At 43.1% G+C, this 20,375-nt stretch overlaps 1 protein-coding gene across 3 annotated transcripts in view; it reads left to right on the top strand.

Annotated features, from left to right (window-relative positions):
• SPATA13 (spermatogenesis associated 13) overlaps positions 1-20,375 on the top strand; it is an 81,205-nt gene that overhangs the window by 30,096 nt on the left and 30,734 nt on the right. The window contains exon 1 of one of the 3 annotated variants that reach the window (XM_040621637.1): positions 18,514-18,804. The exons of 1 other annotated variant lie outside the window; for it this stretch is intronic. In XM_040621637.1, coding sequence (XP_040477571.1) covers positions 18,750-18,804 — 55 coding nt within the window. In that variant the 5' untranslated portion in view covers positions 18,514-18,749. Of the gene's footprint in view, positions 1-18,513; positions 18,805-20,375 lie in introns of those variants that run through there. One more of the 3 variants, XM_040621643.1, reaches the window with a different exon arrangement.

Here is a 20,375-nt window from a genome sequence, read left to right as displayed (position 1 = left end):
GTGCTGTGTGGGCCACTACCTGAGAACAGTTTATAACATAGATAGTAGAACCCTGCAACGACATGGAAAGGGACAGCTTCAGTTTTAAAGTGAGAAGAGAAATAGGAAGTAAAACCAAGTATGTTGTATGAGTTAGCTGAGGCTGTTATAACAAAGTACCCCAGACTGGCTGGCTTAAATAGCAGAGATTTGTGTCTCAGCACTGGCGGCTGGAAGTCAGGAAGGCATTGGCAGGGGTGGTTCCTTGCGAGGGCAGGGCTGGAGAGTCTTTGCTGGTCCCCGTCATCGCTTCCGGTTGTCTCACTTCCAGTTGTCTCCGGTGCCTTGCGTCGTGGGATGTAACCGTACTGCCTTTATCCCTGCCTTCATCTTCACGTGGCTTTCTCCCTGTCCTTGCTTTAGGGCCCACCCTACTACTTTCCTCTTAACTTGATCTTCTACTAAGACCTTATTTCCAAATAAGGTTACCTTGACAGTACTGGGGGTTAGGATTTCCGCATCTGTATGGGGGACGTCATTCTACCTGTAACGTATACCACTATCGCAACAATATACGATGTGAACACGTATGTTCAAAGATTTAACAGGAGTATGCAAAAATGCAAGTAGTGTAGTTAGGATGGAAGGAATGTAGGTGATTTCTCCTCCAATCCTATATACACAAAGAGCTTATTTCAGTGTTTTCTCTTGTAGTGTTTTGTTTTGACTCTAATGTTCCTTTGTTGAGAAGCAACAAAAACGAACTCTGACCAGCTTAAGCAAAAAGAGAATTTATTGGAAGGGTGTCTGATGTCCCCAGAGTTGAAAGAATGGCTAGAGAACCAGTCCAGGAAATGGATGGCCTTCAGGGTTGTTCCTGGGAACCAAGGAACCACTTGGAAGAAGCCGAGGGAGGCACATAGCAGGAGGGCCTAGGAATGAGTAAAGGCCAACCATTGCTTCTGTTGCTCAAGAGTCAAAGTCCCAGGATAGGGAAATCAACTCTTGAAGCTTTGGTGGCACTTGAACAGGGAGAAGGGCTGGGGGCCTCCAGAGACCCTTTGCCTTCCATATTAGGAGGTAGGTACATGGTACCCATCACTGAGGCTGAACAGAATGGAAAAGAGGTCATTCCCCTAGAGGAAATCCAAGTAGTGTTAGAAATAGAAATAGATTCTAGACAAGTTCTCCATTTGTTCGTTCATTCATTCATTCATTCATTCATTCATATATTTAGTAACTACTGAGTGCTTACCACATGCTGGGTGACAGCCAGAACAGAATAAAGTCCTTAAATCATTTACATTCTAGTGTCAGCTTTTTTGTTTTTTGTTTTTTTTTATTTAAGATTTTATTTATTTGTCAGAGAGAGGAGAGAGAGCACAAGCAGGGGGAGCGGCAGACAGAGGGAGAAGCAGGCTCCCCACTGAGCAAGGAGCGCAATGTGGGGCTCCATCCCAGGACTCCGGGATCAGGACCTGTGCTGAAGGCAGCCTCTTAACCAATGAGCCACCCAGGCGCCCCTCATTTACATTCTAGTGAGAGGATAATGAATTAACAAGTGACTGTATAACAGGGCAGGCGGTGTTATAAAGAAAAAGAAGCAGGGTGGGGGGTGGGGGGTGTTCATTTTTTTTAACGTCATTCTGACATGATGCACTATTCCATGTATAATTACAAACGCTCTCACTCCTTCTGTTGAGGGAGACAGCACAAAGGCTCACCAGTTACTGCAGACAGCCCCGAGTCTAGGCCCTCCGGAGTAGTAGCCGTTTCTTCTCAGTTCTGTTGCAGTGCCTTTTCCATTTTGTATTCCCAGAAGTAAATTTAAGCAACACACCCTTATCGTAGTGGAAGGAGGTAAGGGAGGGAAGGAAATAGAAAATAAATAAATATTATGTATGTACACGTGATGCCACAAAAGGAAATTTCTTCTGCTTCTGGTTGCAAGGCCACAGATGCTATTGCTGACATTGCTCGTGTCGTGCCTGTCGCGTGCTCCCCCAGCGCCTGCCCAGTACCTTACCTGGTCATGTCCTTTGCCAGCTGAGGTGGCCCAGACCTTCAGCCCGGGGTGTGGAGCTGAGAGGTCCTGCTTGCTTAGAGTTGCCATAGTCTTTTTTATTCCCCTCCATCAGTCAAAAAATCAGTCATTCTATAAAAACGTGTGGAGCCCTGACCAGAGCCTGCCAGGCACTGGTTTTACCATGTGGAATATAGCAGAGGGTAAAGCATCACCAAGCTCACATTCTACACTGAGTCCACATTGAATTCTCACACTGAATCCAATTCAGTAAGTCAGTCAGTACCCTTGTCCCAGGCAGTGATGATTGCTCTGGGGAAGATGAATGTGGGTGACGTGGTAGAGTGTAGGGAAGGGCATGGCAGAGGGTGACCCAGGGTCCCTAAGAAGGTGACGCTGGAGTGGAGGCTTGAAGAACGGGCAGGAGCCAAAAATCTGAGGGAGGAGAGGTCCCCGTGGCAGGAACATCACATGCCAGAGTTAGGCTGCCACTTGATGTGTCTGAGGTTCAGTGAGAGGGCCGGGGTGACCAGAGTTCAGGAAACGGGGGCAGGAGAAGAGGGCGTTGCAGTCTGGCGGGGAGGCTGTGGCCGGAGAGAAAGGGCATTGCAGGTCTCGGGTAGGACTTGGAGTTATTCTAAGTGAAACGGGAAGCCATTGCCAGCTGGGGAGTGATAGGCACTGATTGAAGCTTTAGAGAGGAAGGATGGTTTGGGGGAGAAAAGGCAGAGGAAGGGAGACTGACTTGGAGGTGATTGCATAAGTCCAGTTGAGAAACCGTGGTGGCACTGACCACAAAAGACGTCCATGTCTGTCTTGGGTGCTCATTTTCCCAGTGCATGGGGAGGCGAAAGTGGCCGGCCTTGGTTTGAATCCAGTGGGGCCAGGCCTGTGGATTCTCATGGAAGTACTTCTCTCTCGGGAGAATGACAGAGCAGAGTTACTGAATAGGAAGAAAATATTTTGCAAATGTATTATTAAGTCATCCTAAGCAGTGGCCCTTGTGCTTGCCCTTTGTATTCTGGCTGTGGGTGAATATCACCTTGTCAGGCACTGGTTCAGGGTACATACGAATCCCAGACGGCATCACAACGTCAAGATGTGTCCCCAAGCCATCTCCATAACTTTGTTTCCATTCGCCCATGATTGCATGCTTCTGGACGATAACAGGATAACACTTGTGACCCCATGGGTACTGGCCTATCACCGCACTTCCCTCACTGGGGTCCTTGGGTAGAAGCATGGTCGGGCAAGGTGACGTGACAGTGTATGAGGCCTTCGGTGAGATTCCAGCAGAGGTCTGACAGGTAAGGAAAACAAATCCAGATCTAGAATAAATGTCTTTTCCACTAAGGACAGATCATCTACCCCTCTATTATGAAAAGGGTCCATTGTAATCAACTCTCCACAAGGAGCTGTCTGGTTCCTTCAAGGAACCATATCATTAACTTGGTTGAGAGGGACACCCTGTGGTTTAGCCCAGGCTTGGCATCCATTTCTGCCACCATGGCCTTTTTTTTTTTTCTCCCTGAACCTACTGAGTAAGCATCAAGATGACTAGGAACAAAGATTGGCGTTTACAGAGTGGAACACAGTGTTCACACAATTATTCAACAGCCTCTTTTGCAGTCGGATTCACGTGGGATACAACTAGGCGTTCATATGGGACAGATGATTTCTCATGCTTTGAGTGTATTCTGGTATATCTAATCGTACTCCTTCCCCAAACCAGACCATTACCTATTTTGTTCTTTCCACATTCCTCCAAGCCATTCAGCCAAGCCATTGTCCTAGCCATCTATCCACACAAGCTAAATCCCTGCTGAGGCCCTCTCTCCTCTCAGTCAGAAAGGATTAGGAAGAATTATCGCTTAGATTTTACTACGGGGCGGGGNGGGGGGGTTCCCTTGCCAGGGGGCACTGTTACCAGGTAAATGGTGGAAGATCCATCTTGGGAAGGCTGGAAGGAGGAGTTGTAACTGTGGGATACCTACCCCAAGGTCACCTGGCTTCCGCTTCATGAAGAGGCTTTGAGTGTGGAAACCAGCTGAGCTCTGGGAGCTGTGTGAGGGCCCCTGAGTCTCTGTCACCAGATTTGGAGATTTCCTACTGTATGAATCAAGTAATACGTTAGTGCAGTTACTCATCACTTTTGTTCCTGCAGACCCTGAGGTAAGTTAAGCAGAGCCAGAGATCGTGTGGGTCGCCCATTGCAGTGACTGAGCTGCCCCTGCTGCCTAGTGCACCAGCTCTGCCCTCTTTTCCTGTGCTACAGATGTCCCACCTCCATGGAGGTCCTGGACTTCACCGAGACAGAAGTGTCTCACGGACTTCCCCACTGACTTCCCTTGCCCGTCCAGGTGACCAGTACAGCACTTACAACAGTTGCTGCCACTTCTGTCATCTGGTTTGGGAGACACAGCCCCTATGGGGAGTCCATGACAGACCAACTCCAGCGTTTCCATCTTCTGGTGGTCGTGCTTCTTCCTCACGCTGTGCCAGGAGCTGACCTCTCCACTGCTTTATGAGTGGGCCGGTACTGGGCCCAGATCTACAGCCCATCGAAATGCTGGGGTGGCAGTCAGCTCCATGAGCCCATGTGTTGAGCGCATGAACTCTGGTAGATGTCACCCAAACAGATAAATTCGGTTTAATCCAAATTACGTTAGGTAAATGCAGTGTATGCACCTTGTTTGGATCCTGATACCAACAAATAAAAAGATCATTTTGAGACGATTGGGGAAATTTGCACATGGACTGAGAATTCAGTGAAGTGTTCATTTTGTTAGTGTTCACTCGGTGTTCATTTTGTTAGTAGGGATAATAATAGTGTTATTTTTAAGTCCTTATTGTTACGGGTACATACTAAAATGTTTTTTGCACAAAACAATATATGTGAGTTATGCTTTAAAATACTCCAAAAAGCTGCTGAGAAAGTTTGGGAAAAAAATGTTATTGATAATCGTGGGTTCATCATTTAATTTCTCTGCTTTTGTGTGTGTTTGAAATTTATCACAAAAGTTTCAAAAAATAATGAAAGTATGTTTCCTCCTCCCTGGTCAGGTGCTCCCCAAATCTGCAAATCAAGAAATGCCCACAACTAGGGGTGCCTGAGTGGTTCAGTCGTTAAGCTTCTGCCTTTGGCCCAGGGCGTGATCCCAGGGTTCTGGGATCGAGCCCCACATCAGGCTCCTCTGCTATGAGCCTGCTTCTTCCTCTCCCACTCCCCTTGCTTGTGTTCCTTCTCTCGCTGGTTGTCTCTCTCCATCAAATAAATAAATAAAATCTTTAAAAAAAGAAATCTTACTGCTTTACTGGTGATGGTGTTTGTGGCCCTTCTTTCTTCCTGGGCCTTAGCAAGCATGCCTGTGCTGTGATAACTTTCTCTTACGAATTTTCTTTGCTGCCTTTTGCTTTCTTCCATGAAGCTTTTTGTCTTATATCCGGGGCAACTTACTACGTCACAGCCTACCCATGCTTCTGACTTGCCCATATTTATTTTGGATTCCAGCTTTACATCCTCCCTTATTAGTCTGTATTGATCAGAAGTCAAATCTGATCGCTTTCCAAAATTCTTCTCATGTGTACTCATCCTTGTCTTTCAACTCATCTCATTCAGTTCAGATTAGCTTGCTCATGTGACATAAACCCAAAGATTATCTAACCAGAAAGGAAACATTTCCCAGAAAGGAAAACGTTCAGTTTCCTCAGCTATCACATTTCTGTGGAATCTTTATCGGTTATAAGCAAGGAGCTAAAGCATGGTATTGAAGATCGGTAGATTTGGGGATGCCATTTTAAAAAATATTTTCGTTATATTTTTAAAAGCCTTCTCCTTAACGATTAAGTACTGTATTAGAGTATTTTTAATAATGCCACACAACAGAGGAGAGAAAACAGGATTAGGTATACAGTAATGATTAAATATGAAAAATAAGAAAATGGTTTCCTAGGAGATATAAAATTGATAAGTTGACTTGATTAGACTTTTGTTTTTTTAAGTAAAGTCTACACCACACATGGGGCTCGAACTCATAACCCCAATATCAAGAGTCACATGCTCCTACTGAGCCAGCCAGGCGCCCTGAATTGATTAGACTTTTTATGGCTTTTAAAAATATTTCTAAATTACTCAAACTATTGCTTGATTTGATTTTTTAATAGTTTTAGATCTTAATTTCTTATGAATATAGTTACTTTTGGCAAGCTAGGAAAGAGAATCAAATTAAGCCAGTGTAGCACTCTGATGACCTAGGCCAGAATTGCTCAGTCTTCAGCAGAATGATGTAATAATTGAAGTTGCTAACAATGGCATTGTGAAGCTCTAAATCATAATCGCCATCCACATTTTTCATTAGGAAAACAACCAAAAAATCCAGTCCTTAAAGGCATGACGTATACAAAGAACATCTTTATTTTTTAAATTCCAGTTAGTTAACATGTAGTGTTATATTAGTTTCCGGTGTACAATATAGTGATTCAACAATTCCATACATTACTTAGTGCTCATCATGATAAGTGTACATTTAATCCCCTTCACCTATTTCATCCATCCCCCCACCCATCATTTCTCTGGTAACCATCAGTTTCTTCTCTATAGTTAAGAGTCTGTTTTTTTGGTTTGTCTCTTTTTTCCTTTGTTTGTTTTGTTTCTTAAATCCACATATGAGTGACATCATATGGCATTTGTCTGTCTCTGACTGATTTCACTTAGCATTTTACCTTCTAGATCCATCCATGTTGTGGCATTCTTTTTCATTTCTGATATTCCATTTTATATATATGTATATACACACACACATCTTCTTTATCTGTTTATCTACTGATGGATACGAGGGCTGCTTCCATAATTTGGCTCTTGTAAATAATGCTGCAATAAACATAGGGGTGCACATATCCTTTCAAATTACTATTTTCGTATTTTTTGTGTAAATACCTAGTAGTGCAATTACTGGATCATATGGTAGTTTTTTAAATTTTTTGAGGAACCTCTGTACTGTTTTCCACAGTGGCCGTACCACTTTGCATTCCCACCAACAGGGCATGAGAGTTCCATTTTCTCTGTATCCTCACCAATACTTGTATATAAAAAACACCTTTGTAGAAAGGACAGAATGGCCCAAATTATACACTGGCCAACTTGTCTGAGCACATTAGAGCTAGCTAATGGTTGGTGGAAGGAGGAAGTACGCTTGACCCTTGAATAATGTGGGGTTTAGGGCATGCCCTCGTGTTATTGGTAGCATAAGCAGTTGGTAAACATATCTGGTATGTTATATGTATTATATACTGTATTCTTACAATAAATAAGCTAGAGAAAAGAACGCATTATTAAGAAAACCATAAAGAAAATACATTTACAATACTGCACTGTATTTATTGAAAAAAAAATCTGTGTCTAAGTGGAGCCGTGCAGTTCAAACGCATGTCGTTCAAGAGTCAGATGTGTCTTGAAAACTGCTCTGAGAGATAAAAATTCCTGGTTGTCGTGTTCATAAGACAGCAAGTAAAAAAAGAGTACGGACCGCACTCAAATTGATCATGGGTATTATCAGGGCTACCTTTAGAATACAAAGGTAAGTGAGGGATAAGATAATGTAGAAATTTCCAAAGTAAATTACTCAGTGATAAGAAATCCGACGTCCTGCTACGGAATAAATGCAGGACTTTTTGAGAGAAACTTCCAGCCCATCTGCCACTGAACAAAGCCCCTGCTGGCCAGTTAGCGTGGCTCTTCTTCCGCAGCTCACGTCCGTGTGGAGACACACGTGGAGACCTCCTGTCAGGCCAGGAGCTGGAAAGGAAAGCATAACCTAGTGAGCGTGTGACAAGCTCAGTGTCTTTTGGGGTGGACCCCAGTGGCCATCGCAGTGTGGTCAGACGTCTGCTACCTGCCCATAGGCATTGGCTTCTGCCCGGGGCCTTCAAGCCAGGTTCTGGCCCCTCTGTGACTTCTCCTCGCAGAGGTGGGTGCCGGTCCTCCGCGAGTAGCCCCAGGAGGCTTGGGGCACCCAGCAGGCGATCTGCCGGCGTGAACCCCGCGGCAACACCGGGAGTTCTCCTTGCTGAATCGATGATCCTGTGAAAGGCCCAAGCAGAAACGATGGGGCATGGCTGCCTCTTAGGGGAGCCTAGTGAGCGCTCTTCTGAAGCCGAGGTCAGCGTGCAGCCCCGTCTGCCCCCGGGCGGGCCCATCCCCGGAGCCCAGGGGGCTGGAGAGGCACCCCGCCCACGTGGCCTGGCAGTGCACGCGGCTGCTGCCGGCGCATCCCGCCCGCGCATCCCGGCCCTGCAACGGCCACCCCCAGAACGGCCCCAGGCCTTGCTTGCTTGCATCTGCAGCACGTTTCCCACGCAGATTTAAGGTTGGTTTGTCTAAAGGAAAGAAAAAGTGTGCTAAGACATCGGCAGCTGTCTTGAAAGCCTGGTGGTTTTAAAGTACAGTTGGAGATTATTACTCAGGGGTGACATTCTTTCTGTGTCTTCAACTTCTGTTTCTTCAATTTGATTTTGTACTGAATGTATTTGCTCAGAAACGGAGAAGATTTCCTTAGGTGTATTTATCTACTTTTCCCCATTGAGGAACTGGTATTGGTAGTAAAAGCAAGTTTATTCCACCTTATTATGCAGTTGATATGACTAATATTGGTAAGTGATACAGGATATGCCATTGTGACATAATAAAACAGTGATATTTCAGGATATGCCCAAGGTGCTCTGAAACTCTCAGAGTTGGGCTTTTAATATGCTCTTGGTTTAGGAGATACCTCCTTTGTATTGACCCACTTAACAAATATATGTGATGTTGTATATCTATATACCCGTATCACTACCCTGTTATGAGTTAGGCACTATGCTAGAGGCTGAGTGGTCCTGAGGAAGCCGGAGACTGTTCTCACAAACCTCCAGTGTGGTTTAGGGACTTGTAAAGCGATTGCAAGGATAAAGGAGCTCAGGGTGAAGGGAGCGCATGCAAATCAGATCTGGGGAGTCCCAAGACGTCCTGGAGAAAATGACATCCACCCTGAGACTTTGTTACTAAACCAATGTGGGTCAGCTCCTTGCTGAGAAATAGACCTCCTATGGCAGGTGGAGTGGCCTCACAAGGTCATCTTTATTTATAGTAAATAAGGAGAACACAGGGTAATTTCCAAAGCCATGCCTCCCCAAAGGGGTGTGCAGGCTCCTTTCTCTTGGGGTTTGGGATGAATATTCAAAAGGGGGAGACTTCATCCTTGCATGTAATGGACAGGCATAAAGTTGCACATGCGCACTCAGAACACATGCCCATACATATATTGTACGTTATGCTAATGAAGCTTATGCCCCTCCCAGGGCAGGGATTTTAACATAATGAAGCTGAGGTAACTGTGGGGCACTTTCATCTGCGCAGATGTAGTCCTGCTTGGGGTTGGGGGAAGGTCATCCTCCAAATGTTTCTTTTCCTGTTCCAGCAATTGGTTAGCTAGTTTCTAAAAGATAAAATTGATAGACACAAGCTTCTAGGAGTCTGCTGGGCTCAGGGAGTCTCGCAGGTGACAGCATGAAGGGCGAATGGAAGTTAGATTAGGTTTGTTGTTAGGGGAAGGTATATTCTAGGCAGAGGGAACAGCATAAGCAAAGGGTGGAAGCCAGAGCAAAGGAGGGCACATTTGGGAAACTGAGGTTAGGGTTGCCCAAAAGAAGCTTTCTTCCCCCATCCCCAGGCCTCTCAGATTCCAGGTGTCCGGCACGTGCCGACTGATGCCTGCAGCATGCTGAGTGCATACTATAGGAGGCTACTTATTCAGTACTGCTTGAGTTGTAGCCCTACCAGGAGTCAAGGGCATGCCTTCCAACCCCGTTATGGCAGCTGTATTTATTACTGCAGCTCTTACTTAGATATACAAACAAATGGGATGTAAGACTGAAGAGACATCTATGAAAACTAAGCTCAATACTTTGTAGAAATTCAACAAAGGTAAATTGCCAAAAAATTATTTTCTGTCCAATTAGATGAGAATTGATAGCTGTAAAAAAAGAAAAAATGAAAAATCCAGGAATCTTTACTCAGAATGCTTCACAAGTTATCTCTGGTTATTACTGTACTTGGAAGAAACAGGAACTGGAAATCACAGTTGACACATTCTGGTGTGACCTAGGTAAGAAAGAATGCAGAATTCCAGTCAGATGATCATACATGGACCTCTGGTCCTTTGCGATAACAAAGATGAACGCATTGAAGTTTTATATGTTTTAAGTTAAGACATTTATGGCATAAATGCAGGTGTGATGTTTTTGACTTAGGACTTTCAGGCAGTCCGACTGCACTTGTGGGAGAACCCCTTCAGCCCCCTGGCTGTAGCAGGAGGAGGTGAGGGAAGGATTGGTGTGTTGAGAGATGAGTCTAGACCAGAGATCAGAGGTAAGGAGCCTGCCAATTCTGGGCTTCCAGGTGAGGGGATTAGACTAGCCTGGGGGCAGCTAGAGCCACAGTAGGGTTATAAGTGGAGTGAAGTGATCAGATTTGTATTTTAGTGACATGGCTGGCTAGATTGTCACCTTCCTGGACACAGGAAGGTCTGTTGCTAAATCAAGTGGACGGAGCCCTGATCTAAGAACATGACCATAGTTGAGGTGTCTGAGTGGTGTGGTCAGTTAAGCCTCTGACTCTTGGTTTTGGTTCAGGTCATGATCTCCGGGTCCTGAGATCAAGCCCTGCATTGGCCTCTGCGCTTAAGGCTTAAGACTCTCTCTCCCTCTGTCTCTCCCCACCTGCATGCTCTTGCTGTCTCTCAAAATAAATAATCTTAAAAAAGAGAGAGATTGAGAGAGGGAGAACATGACCATAGTCCTGGAGAAATGAAAACTTGGAGGTCAAGACAATTGGATATTTTGGGTGCTGAAAACCAGGTGCCTGGGTGATGGGGAGCATTAGAGAAAAGCACATGAGTTGGGGGGCTTCGTTCTGTTCCAGTCATGTTGTATTGGAGGCACAGGTGGGACAGCCAAGGGGAGATGTTCTCACTGTCCTTCATCATAATAGTCCAATATCGAGGAGGAAGACCTAGAGAGAAGTAAAGACTTGAAAGTCCTCAGCAAATGAATGGTTGTTCTTAAAGCTATTGGAAGCAGTGTTATCATCCAGGGTGTATGTGAAAAGTTAAAAGAGGGCCAGCCACATTTGGGGACCAGTAAAGGAAAACAAAATCCACAAAGAAGATAGGAAAGGAGTGGCCAGACTGGTAAGTGGTGTTCCAGATGTCAGAGGAAGCCTGGCTTCAGGGACAGAGTGGTTAGCAATGTCAGATGTATCCAGCGTGAAGTTGGGCACTCTGAAAGATACACATTGGTTTAGCAGCAAGGAGGACAGTGTTGACCTTGATTGGCAAAGGCAGCTTGAGTTCACTGGGAGGGCAGAGCCAGAATGCAGTGCGAGGGTGGCTGCAAGGCTGTGGGGGAAGTCAGGACTTTATGTTTTAGTACAGAGGTGTTTTATCAATTTTGTTTCTCATTTCCCTTAAATGTTAGGGCTAATTAAAAAACTCTTGTCTTGCTACCTTATTAAAAAATTCTTTTGGCTTTAAAGTATCTGAAAGCTCATTGATACAGATGCATCTGTGTTTATTTTTACTAAATGTTTTCGAAAGAAATAGTAATATTAAGTATGCATCAGAAAGTTCCGTTCCTTGATTTAGGGTTATGAAATAATATCCCAACATTAAGGAGGTGGAGGAAATTTAACCAGAAGAGTTTATGCCATTTTAATTCTTGATTCTTTAATTAAATAAGTTGTAAGAAATTACTGAAGCAATTTTTTTGTTAAGTCATGTGATAAAGTTAATCAATTTATTAGAACACTTTAGATTTATTCTTTTACCTGGTCAAAACAAAGAAAATACATTTTTTCCCCTTTGCCTTAGTTTGTTGTTGTTGATCCTATTTCTAATTTGTTATTCTAATTATTGTTATGAAAGTTAATGTTCTCGGGGCGCCTGGGTGGCACAGCGGTTAAGCGTCTGCCTTCGGCTCAGGGCGTGATCCCGGCGTTATGGGGTCGAGCCCCGCATCAGGCTCCTCCGCTGGGAGCCTGCTTCTTCTTCTCCCACTTCCCCTGCTTGTGTTCCCTCTCTCGCTGGCTGTCTCTATCTCTGTTGAATAGATAAATAAAATCTTTAAAAAAAAAAAAAGTTAACGTTCTCATTGACAGCTCTTTGGGTCAAAAACCAGAATTGAATACTAATCCTCTTTGCTAGCTCTGTGACCTTAACCTCAGAGTCTTAATGTCCTCTTTTGTAAAAGGAAATATTAATGTTCTGCACCCCACTGATGTGTGAGAATGATGTGGTGCACAGTAAATGTGTAGCAAATATTAGCTATCATTTGGGCAAAGAACCAGAGGGTTGTATTTGTTACACAGGGGACAAGTAGTGAGGACCAGTGGGCCGTGTTTACAGCCAGAGTTCTGAGTTACTTATTTAACTTCACTAAGCAGCAGTTTAACCTTAGACAAGTCACTTAATCAGATGAGTAAAGCCCTAGAGCACTAGGAGTCTTTATGGAACAATATTCTGTTTAATTATTATCCAAATAAAGGTTAAGCAAATTTAAGATGCATACACTCAGGTTATTAGCAAAAGAAAAACCTAGAAAGAATTTTTTTTCTGTTGCTTCTCTTGACCCAAGATTTTAGGCGTTATCTAAGGATGTTTCAAAGTATCACTTAGAGACTCCACCAAGTTTTTTTGTTAAAACAAAAAAGAAAAAGAAATACAACAGCAAGTGTTAAGGCGTGTGTGATGCCTTGAAGTTACTATAACCATGCCATAAAACCTTTTTGTCTCATCTCTTATTGTTTGGATTATCTCTTTCTGTGCCTGGTTTTCAAAAATTTTCTTTTAATAACGAATTAGAGAGAAAATACAAAATCAGATCTTGCTTGCTTAGCACCTACTGAGAGTGATAGTAGCAATTCTTGGGAAAGCAGGTTGAAGAACTGGTGATAGCGAGTTTTGGCTGTCAGACGTGGACGTTATGAATTTGGTCTAGTTCTCTTCTCCCTTCCCATCCTGCTTTTGTACTCTATTACCAAGGCATTGCTTGTATTTATTTGTGAAAGAGGATGACTCAGTTCACTTGTCTTTAGGCACGTACTTGCAGGAAAAATGTTTTCCTGCCTGCTAACCCTGAGCACGTTAAAATCACTCTGTTCCGACTGTGCCGTGAGACAGTGTGGATTCCACAGTCAGAGGAATTTAGAAATTATTCCGTATACAGGAACAAGTATTACAAACATGGACATCAGTGCCTTGGACCGTAATGTCTGCGAGCGTTAGAGATGCTGTTAGCTCCAACAGGAGTTTGAGCTGTGCTGGTATTTCATGCCTTATTACTGCCTAAAATCAGGATTTTTTAAAAAAGAAACAATGTTTTAGTCTGTCTCAGAAAAATAACAGTTTTTCACCTTTTTCCAGCAAACTCTTGAAATTGTTACCATCTTAACAGTTCAAAAATTATCAGTTCTAAAAACTTGGATTTGTTCAAATCTTTCTAGAATTAAAAAAAACTAAAAAGTCTTGAAAATATCCTGTGTCCAATACAAGTTTCAGAAATTGGATTTTAAAAGTAGAAGATAGAATATCCCAAGTCACGGAAGGAGAGCCAAGAGATCTAAGCACGTAGCCAACAGCCACACAGTGCCGGCACTCTGTCCATGTTACGGTTCTCAAAGATGAATCCGACAAGGCTTAAAACTACCCAGACCTTTTTCCTCACTCAGTTAAGCAACATTTCAGTTGTAAGTAGCGTAGCTGACATTGAGACCAGATCTGGCTGACTTGGAGCCCAGATTGCTTCCCTTGCACCCCCTGTCTTCCAGGCGCCGTGCTTGTCCATCACAAAAGACCAAATGATTTCTTTTTTTTTTATGTGCACAGAAGTATACCTGTGTGTCAGCTTTTAAGACCATGCCCTAATAATTGCCTCTAATTAAAACAAAAGAAGAAAGGGAAATGCATCCAATACCTATTTTGGTCTTGTTATGTTTGAAACCTGCTCAGTCTTAAGGATGCAAAGACAAATATATAAATACTGAACAGACATGAAATACATACTAGGTCCAAGAAGATGGAAAAAAAACATGCTGTTTACAGAAGATGGGAGAAGCAGAGGTCTTAAAATGAAGACATTACCTTTTCTTTTAAAGGACAATTTTTATTTGTTTTTGAATTAGTCTAAACATTGTGATAAACAGGGACCAGAAACAGTGCCTTCTTTGGAGAGGTTGGGACATGGAGTAGGGGCAAATGGGAGGGTTTATTTAAGCCACTGAGAAAATTTTCCACCATCTTGTGTGTTCAAGTCTGTGTTACCACAGATTGAAAAGCAGTAGCTTTGAAGACGCAAAGAGAGGCACATTTACATCCTCTGTATCTTCAAATGTGCGCTGGGTGGTTCTCACCCAGCAGCTTCTTATAACTCGGGCTCCACTTCCTGTGTGCTCTGTGTGCCTGGGTCCTCCCCTTCTGTGGTGAGGAGCCGGCTGCTGAGGGATGTTTCAGGAAGACCTAAATTGAGCCTGTCTCAGCCATACATGAGCAGGCAGCGTACTAAAACGGTCTACAACTAGACATCAGTATGTTCTAGAAAATGTTATGTTCTATATTATGTTGGATGAAGACATAATATATACAAGTTTCAGAAATTGGTTATGTTTTCTTATGTTTCTCTGGAAAATAGCATAACTGGTCTGTAGATGAATAATATGGCTTGCTTTTAATCCATTCAGAATAAAAGGATCATTCTGGATACTGTTGTTTGTGCTAGTGGACAAGGGAGCATTGGTTTGAATAACTGATAGTAAATGTAGCAAATTAGTTCCTATTAAGGAATCCCCCATTCCAGCTTTAGGACCTGCGGCCCCGTATCAGCAATGGAGACGAGTGAGTACACAGAACTCATGCTGCGGGGGCACTGGGGTGGCTCGGTGGGTTAAGCATCTGCCTTCAGCTCAGGTCATGATCCCAGGGTCCTGGGATGAGCCCTGCCTCAGCAGGGAATCTGCTTCTCCCTCTCCCTCTGCCCCTCCCCCTGCTCGTGCTTTCTCTCTCTCTTTCAAATAAATAAATATCATCTTTTTTAAAAAAAAAAAAAAAGAACACATTCTGCATTACTCTTGATTCTGGTTAGTTGTTGCTCAAATGGAAGTTTGTACTGTAGCTCAGTCCTGCCAGATGGAGGGACTTCCTCCATTCGTGGTGATGTGGTACCCATCCTTGAGCCCATTTTCTAAAACTGACAGTATTGTGCTGAAGAATAGCATTACTCTGTCCTCTGGGGTCTTCTCCTATCTTGTGCCTGTCCTGTAGCTCTTGGTAATGGGGCCATGTCTACACCTAGCGGGGACATAAAGTTGCTAGGATATTCCTAGGCTAAGGACACCTCTCCACCATGCAGGAAAGGTTGCTGCAGCAGCTGGGAAACTTTGAGCAGAAAACCAGTGCTCGTCATTTTCTGCACAAAGCAGAAGGTGGTCATATAAGAAAATCTATACCATATTGTATTTAAAATAAGAAGATCTCAGAAATTCAGACCTAAGTAGAACCTTAATGACCACCTAGTCAACCTCAAGAAACGGTCCTGGAGAAGTAGAGATGACCACTGATTTGAGTTTGAGGTATCACTACTAACTTACCCCAGTTGTTTTATTGCATTTCCTTTCCATATAGATGTGTGTAAATGTTTAGGACCACTTTGCCAAAAATCACCTTAATTTCTAAATCTATATAATAAAAATCATCATAACATTCCATGTGTTTTCAACGTTTACTTTATTTTCACTGGTTTTTAAATATTTGATATTAGGATACAATTTGAATTTCTCTCCTCTCCTGTGGGACTGATCCCTTACTTAATCCTTTCAGGGTTGCCAGTAATCAATGTTTGTAATTCCCAGTCCTGACCATGTAATGTAGTGGTGTCATATCCAAGGAGAATAGATTAATATGTGTGTTGGGGTGGGGGTGGAGTTTAAGACTCTTCTCAACTATGCTTAAGGTCTTTGTTATAGTATTCTTATTGATCTTGTAAATATAGGCTTTAATTACTAAAAAAAAATAAATTTAAGCTGAAAGTCAAACCTCTGTGTTTCTTCTTCCAAAAATATCCTAGAAGGGTTGGTGGGTCAGTATCCTTTGATAAGATGCCTCATTTAAACACAGTTTTTATTTGTTTACTTTTTTCCTTCTTTTTATCTTTGTTTTGTTTTGGGTTTGCAGTAAAGTAAGTTTACTTAGTGAATGACTTTGATTTAAGATCCTAAACTCCCAAGGCTCTTAGTGTAGTGCCTTGACCCTATCTCTGGGTTTGGAAAAAAGTCCTTGGGATGTAAGAGCCGTCCGGTATACCAGCGGCCAGTGAAAAGTGAAAGTGAGCAAACAAACCCTTAGGACAATACCAAGGAAATGTGGCAAGGAGATCTTTTTCTTTTTGACAACTTGCAGTTTTAACCAACCAAGCAGACAGATGAACCCCAAATTTAAGAAAATGAAAACACTCTGGATTTTATTAGCCTCCTGCTGAAATTAAGGGATACCCATCAGAATCAGTTCCAACTTTTCACTGCTCTGTATCTCAGTAGTTAGCATTTCACCTCATTATTCTAACTAAAACCACATCTACACATTCATTCCATGGTCTTCATTAGTTTCTGAATTGATTTTTACAAGGCATACTAGCATTCACGATATTGCCTCAGAGGAGAGAGTTTCTTGAATTGCATAGACATTACTTCTCAAACCCGAATGTGTATTTGAATGCCCCAGACCTTGTTAGAATATAGGTTCTGATTCTCCATATGTGGGTGGGGACTGAGAGTCTTCACTTCTAACCAGCTGCCAGGTCATGCCAGTGCTATGGGTCGGTCCATGGACCACACCCCGAGTAGCAAGGCCCTAACATGCTTTCTTTAGGAGTAGTAATATGCGTTACTATAAAAAAAGAGAGTTTTGTGACCCAATAAGATTGGGAAATTCTATCTTAAACAGTGTTACACAGGTGTCATTATTTGGATTTATGGGAGCCTGTGGCCACCAATGTATCCTTGTGCATTTCCTAGAGGTAGACTTATTGCATGGACCGTCCTCTGCAACTAGTATTCCCTGTGGCATATGGGAAACTTTACCTTATAGAGTCTGTTCTGAAAAACAATTTCAAGGGGTCTTTTGGGTTCATAATTTAATTTAGTACCACCTTTTTAAAGAAGAGATGGGCCCGTTTTGAATGAGCTATTTTACTAATCATTTAAAAAATTTGACTCTCTTAAATCATTTAAAAAAATACTTGCAAAGGGAAAAATTTGAAGCTGATCTGGTGTTGTGAGTGTGATTGTGTGAGTGTGTGTATCACTGCATTTCACCTTTGTTGTGGATTACTAAAGCTGTGAGTTCTCGAGAAAACTTTCTTTAGCTGGATTTAAGTGTAGGATGCATCAAGTCAATAGAACTAGCCACAAATACTTAAGAACAGTCTACAATATAGTACGTGGTCAACGTGAGTAATATAACTAATCATGCAGTGTTGCCTAGTGAGTTCATGCTGTGAATTTTGTGGGAACTATCACCGTTTTATGGACCTTGGGTCTTTTGAAGTTGAGGCAACCTGACTGGTGATGTTTATTAATCTCTAATGAAGTGCCAGTATCATTCTAAATACTCTTTAATATGTTCTCAATAACCCTCAGAGGATTATTGGTGCCCCAGTCGTACCCATTCTACAGACCAGAAATTGAGATCCCTAGAGACTTAGAAACTTTTCCTAATGTTGTTTGGTAGAGCCTCTTTTGAACCCAGGTGGTCTGAGTCCCATCAGTGTAAAACATGCATTTACTAATTGGTACTGTTACTGTTTTAACCACGGTTTATTGAGGGATGACCATGTGATCACTACTCTGCATATATTCTGTCTCGTTCATAAAGTTAAAAAGGCAATGTCTTCCTGTCATGAAGAAATTGTAGGAAGTGTAGTTTGTTAACGATCGTTGTTTCACAATATATAAAAGAAGGCTTGCTCATCGCACAGAACTTGGAAAGTAGTGAAGAGTATGGGGGAAGTATGTCGTCCAGAGAGATGCTTTTAAAAAACAGCAATTCTCTTCATTATAGACGATATACACTTTATATAGTGAAAGACAGATGTACTCCTTCCATACTACTTTCATATAGTAGAGTGTACACATATATACATATAACACAATCCTTTCTTTAAGGTGTAAGGTGATTTCGTAAATTTACAATTAAGATAACTAAGATTTTTGTCATGAAATCCTAATTCTATTTTTGAACTGAGCGACCTCTCTGCTTTTTCCCCTGTGAAATAGATACCTTTTTAAAAGCTCTCTGAAAGTCTAACTCGGCCTTTGGGATTGTAATTACAAGCAGCAAACACATTTCTCCCGCCTTCGTCGAAGGCTCTTGACCACACCTGATACGCTTGTGAGTGTGTTTGGGTTTGGTACGTGGAGGCTTTGCTTCTTGAGTTTAGAATTTCCTCCCTGACGTCCCTGGGACGGCTGGAGCTGTGAACCCTAGCGGCTCTGAGCAGTAAGCGAGCTGCCCGCCTCTAAGCAGGCTCTGGCCGGGAGTGCACACAGCGTCAAAGCAGTGAATAAGCGATTTCTGCAGTTTCCGCAGCTGAGCGCCTGTGTGACTCTCCGCGATGCTCAGTCACACCCCGGTCCTGCTCTGAATGTGGCTGTTTTTCAAAGAGAAGGATGGTAGCTAGAGGGGAAATAGCAAGATTTTGGAGTCTGGAAAGCCTTCACATGGGTATGTGTGCACAGAATGAATTATTATATCACTGCAATGTTGCTGATTGCACTCCGTTTCCTTCCAAGTTACGGTGCTTTCTCTTTGCTGCTTCTTGTCAGCCTAAGTGTGTCTGGGAAAGCTCATTCATCCTAGTACAGTGTCCTGAGGGTACTTTGAGTTGTGGGTACAGTAAATCAAGGAAATTGGCTTTGTTTATGGTATAGCTGTTCGTGTGAAATAGAAAACAAGAAGCAAGCATCCTGTATGAGTTATGGGTCTGGTTTTTATTGTACTGGTGTTTGCTTCTGTTACATGAAATTCTTTTATACAAGAGTTTATTGTTGAGCTGTATATAAAAATGTTCCTTGCTAATTTGGGGTATGTGAGGCTCTCAGCTGATTTCTGAAAAGGACTGTTTACTGTTTTCAAAAGTGATATTGCCCCGTATTTGGTTACTGCACTGTTCTCCCTCTTACTCTTCAGTATTTTTGTGAGTGTTGTCAGCTAAGGTAGTTCCTACTTAAATGTGAAGGAAATGTGGTGTTCTTACCCTAAAAAGTTATAGATTGTGATCCATGTATTCTTTAAAAGGAGTAAGAAAAAAAACTTCTTCACAGGAAGAATTATAGCCAACTGCTACAACGGGGATACAATAGGATGCTTTTTAAAAGTCTTGTCTCTGTTTTTGCCTTAAATCAATGCCAGTAACAGACTGAAATGAATGAGAATTGCCGTTGACAGCTTGAAGGCTGCCTTGGGCCTCACTGGGGCAATACAGCTTAGAGTTTGTGCTTCTTCCTTGTTTTGATTGGTTTTCTGTGTTGGCCGAGAGCAGACAAGGATGTGGTTATGGCTTCTGTGTCTGGCAGATTGAAAAAACAAGACCAGCGTGTACTCCTGTTTCACTAAAAAGTTGCCCACTGATAACTGCATTCGGAGCATAGGCCTGCCTCTCAAGTGGCTGTGCTTGTCCACTTCAGTAACTGGGTACCATGATCCTATTGTCTGCTGCGGACAGATGGGGCTGGAATGGAGGACAGAGGGGTGCTGGCTGCCCCACTCATCCTGAGCACCAGTGGGTGGATCTGCGTGTTTATTACAACCGAGCCAGCCACGCCAGTGTGTGGGAGAGCAGAGGCGGCCAGGCGGGCAGCGATGGGAGCCCCCCGCTGTCCTGCTACTCCTCCTTTCAGCATTCCTCCACTCCCTGGGCAAGATTCCCAGTCTTTCTTCCCACACTCTTGCAAAGGCCGAGGGAAGGCCTGACCCAGCCTCTGGCTGTGAGTGGAATGCTCTCCATGTAGCTGAAGAGATACAGCATAGCAGAATCTTCTGTGCAAGGCTTTGCACTCCCCTCCCCTCCCTGTGTTCCGTTAGGGCTCCCCTGCTTCTGCCCTGCCTCCACAGGTGGCTCTGTTCCTTCGATGAGCCTGGCTAGAAGGAAAAGGAAGGAACTCTCTTTAACTGGGAAGGCTGGTTCTGTAGGAATCTTCTCTTTTCCAGCTCTGAAGGTTTACTACTGGTTCAGTGTGTTCCAAAGACTTTTTCATATACTCGCTATACTAAGCATATATATATATAATGGAAAT

The sequence above is a fragment of the Ursus maritimus genome, unplaced genomic scaffold (assembly GCF_017311325.1).
Source record: "Ursus maritimus isolate PB19 unplaced genomic scaffold, ASM1731132v1 scaffold_10, whole genome shotgun sequence".
Classification (NCBI taxonomy): domain Eukaryota; kingdom Metazoa; phylum Chordata; class Mammalia; order Carnivora; family Ursidae; genus Ursus; species Ursus maritimus.
This window is presented reverse-complemented; position numbering and strand designations above follow the sequence as displayed.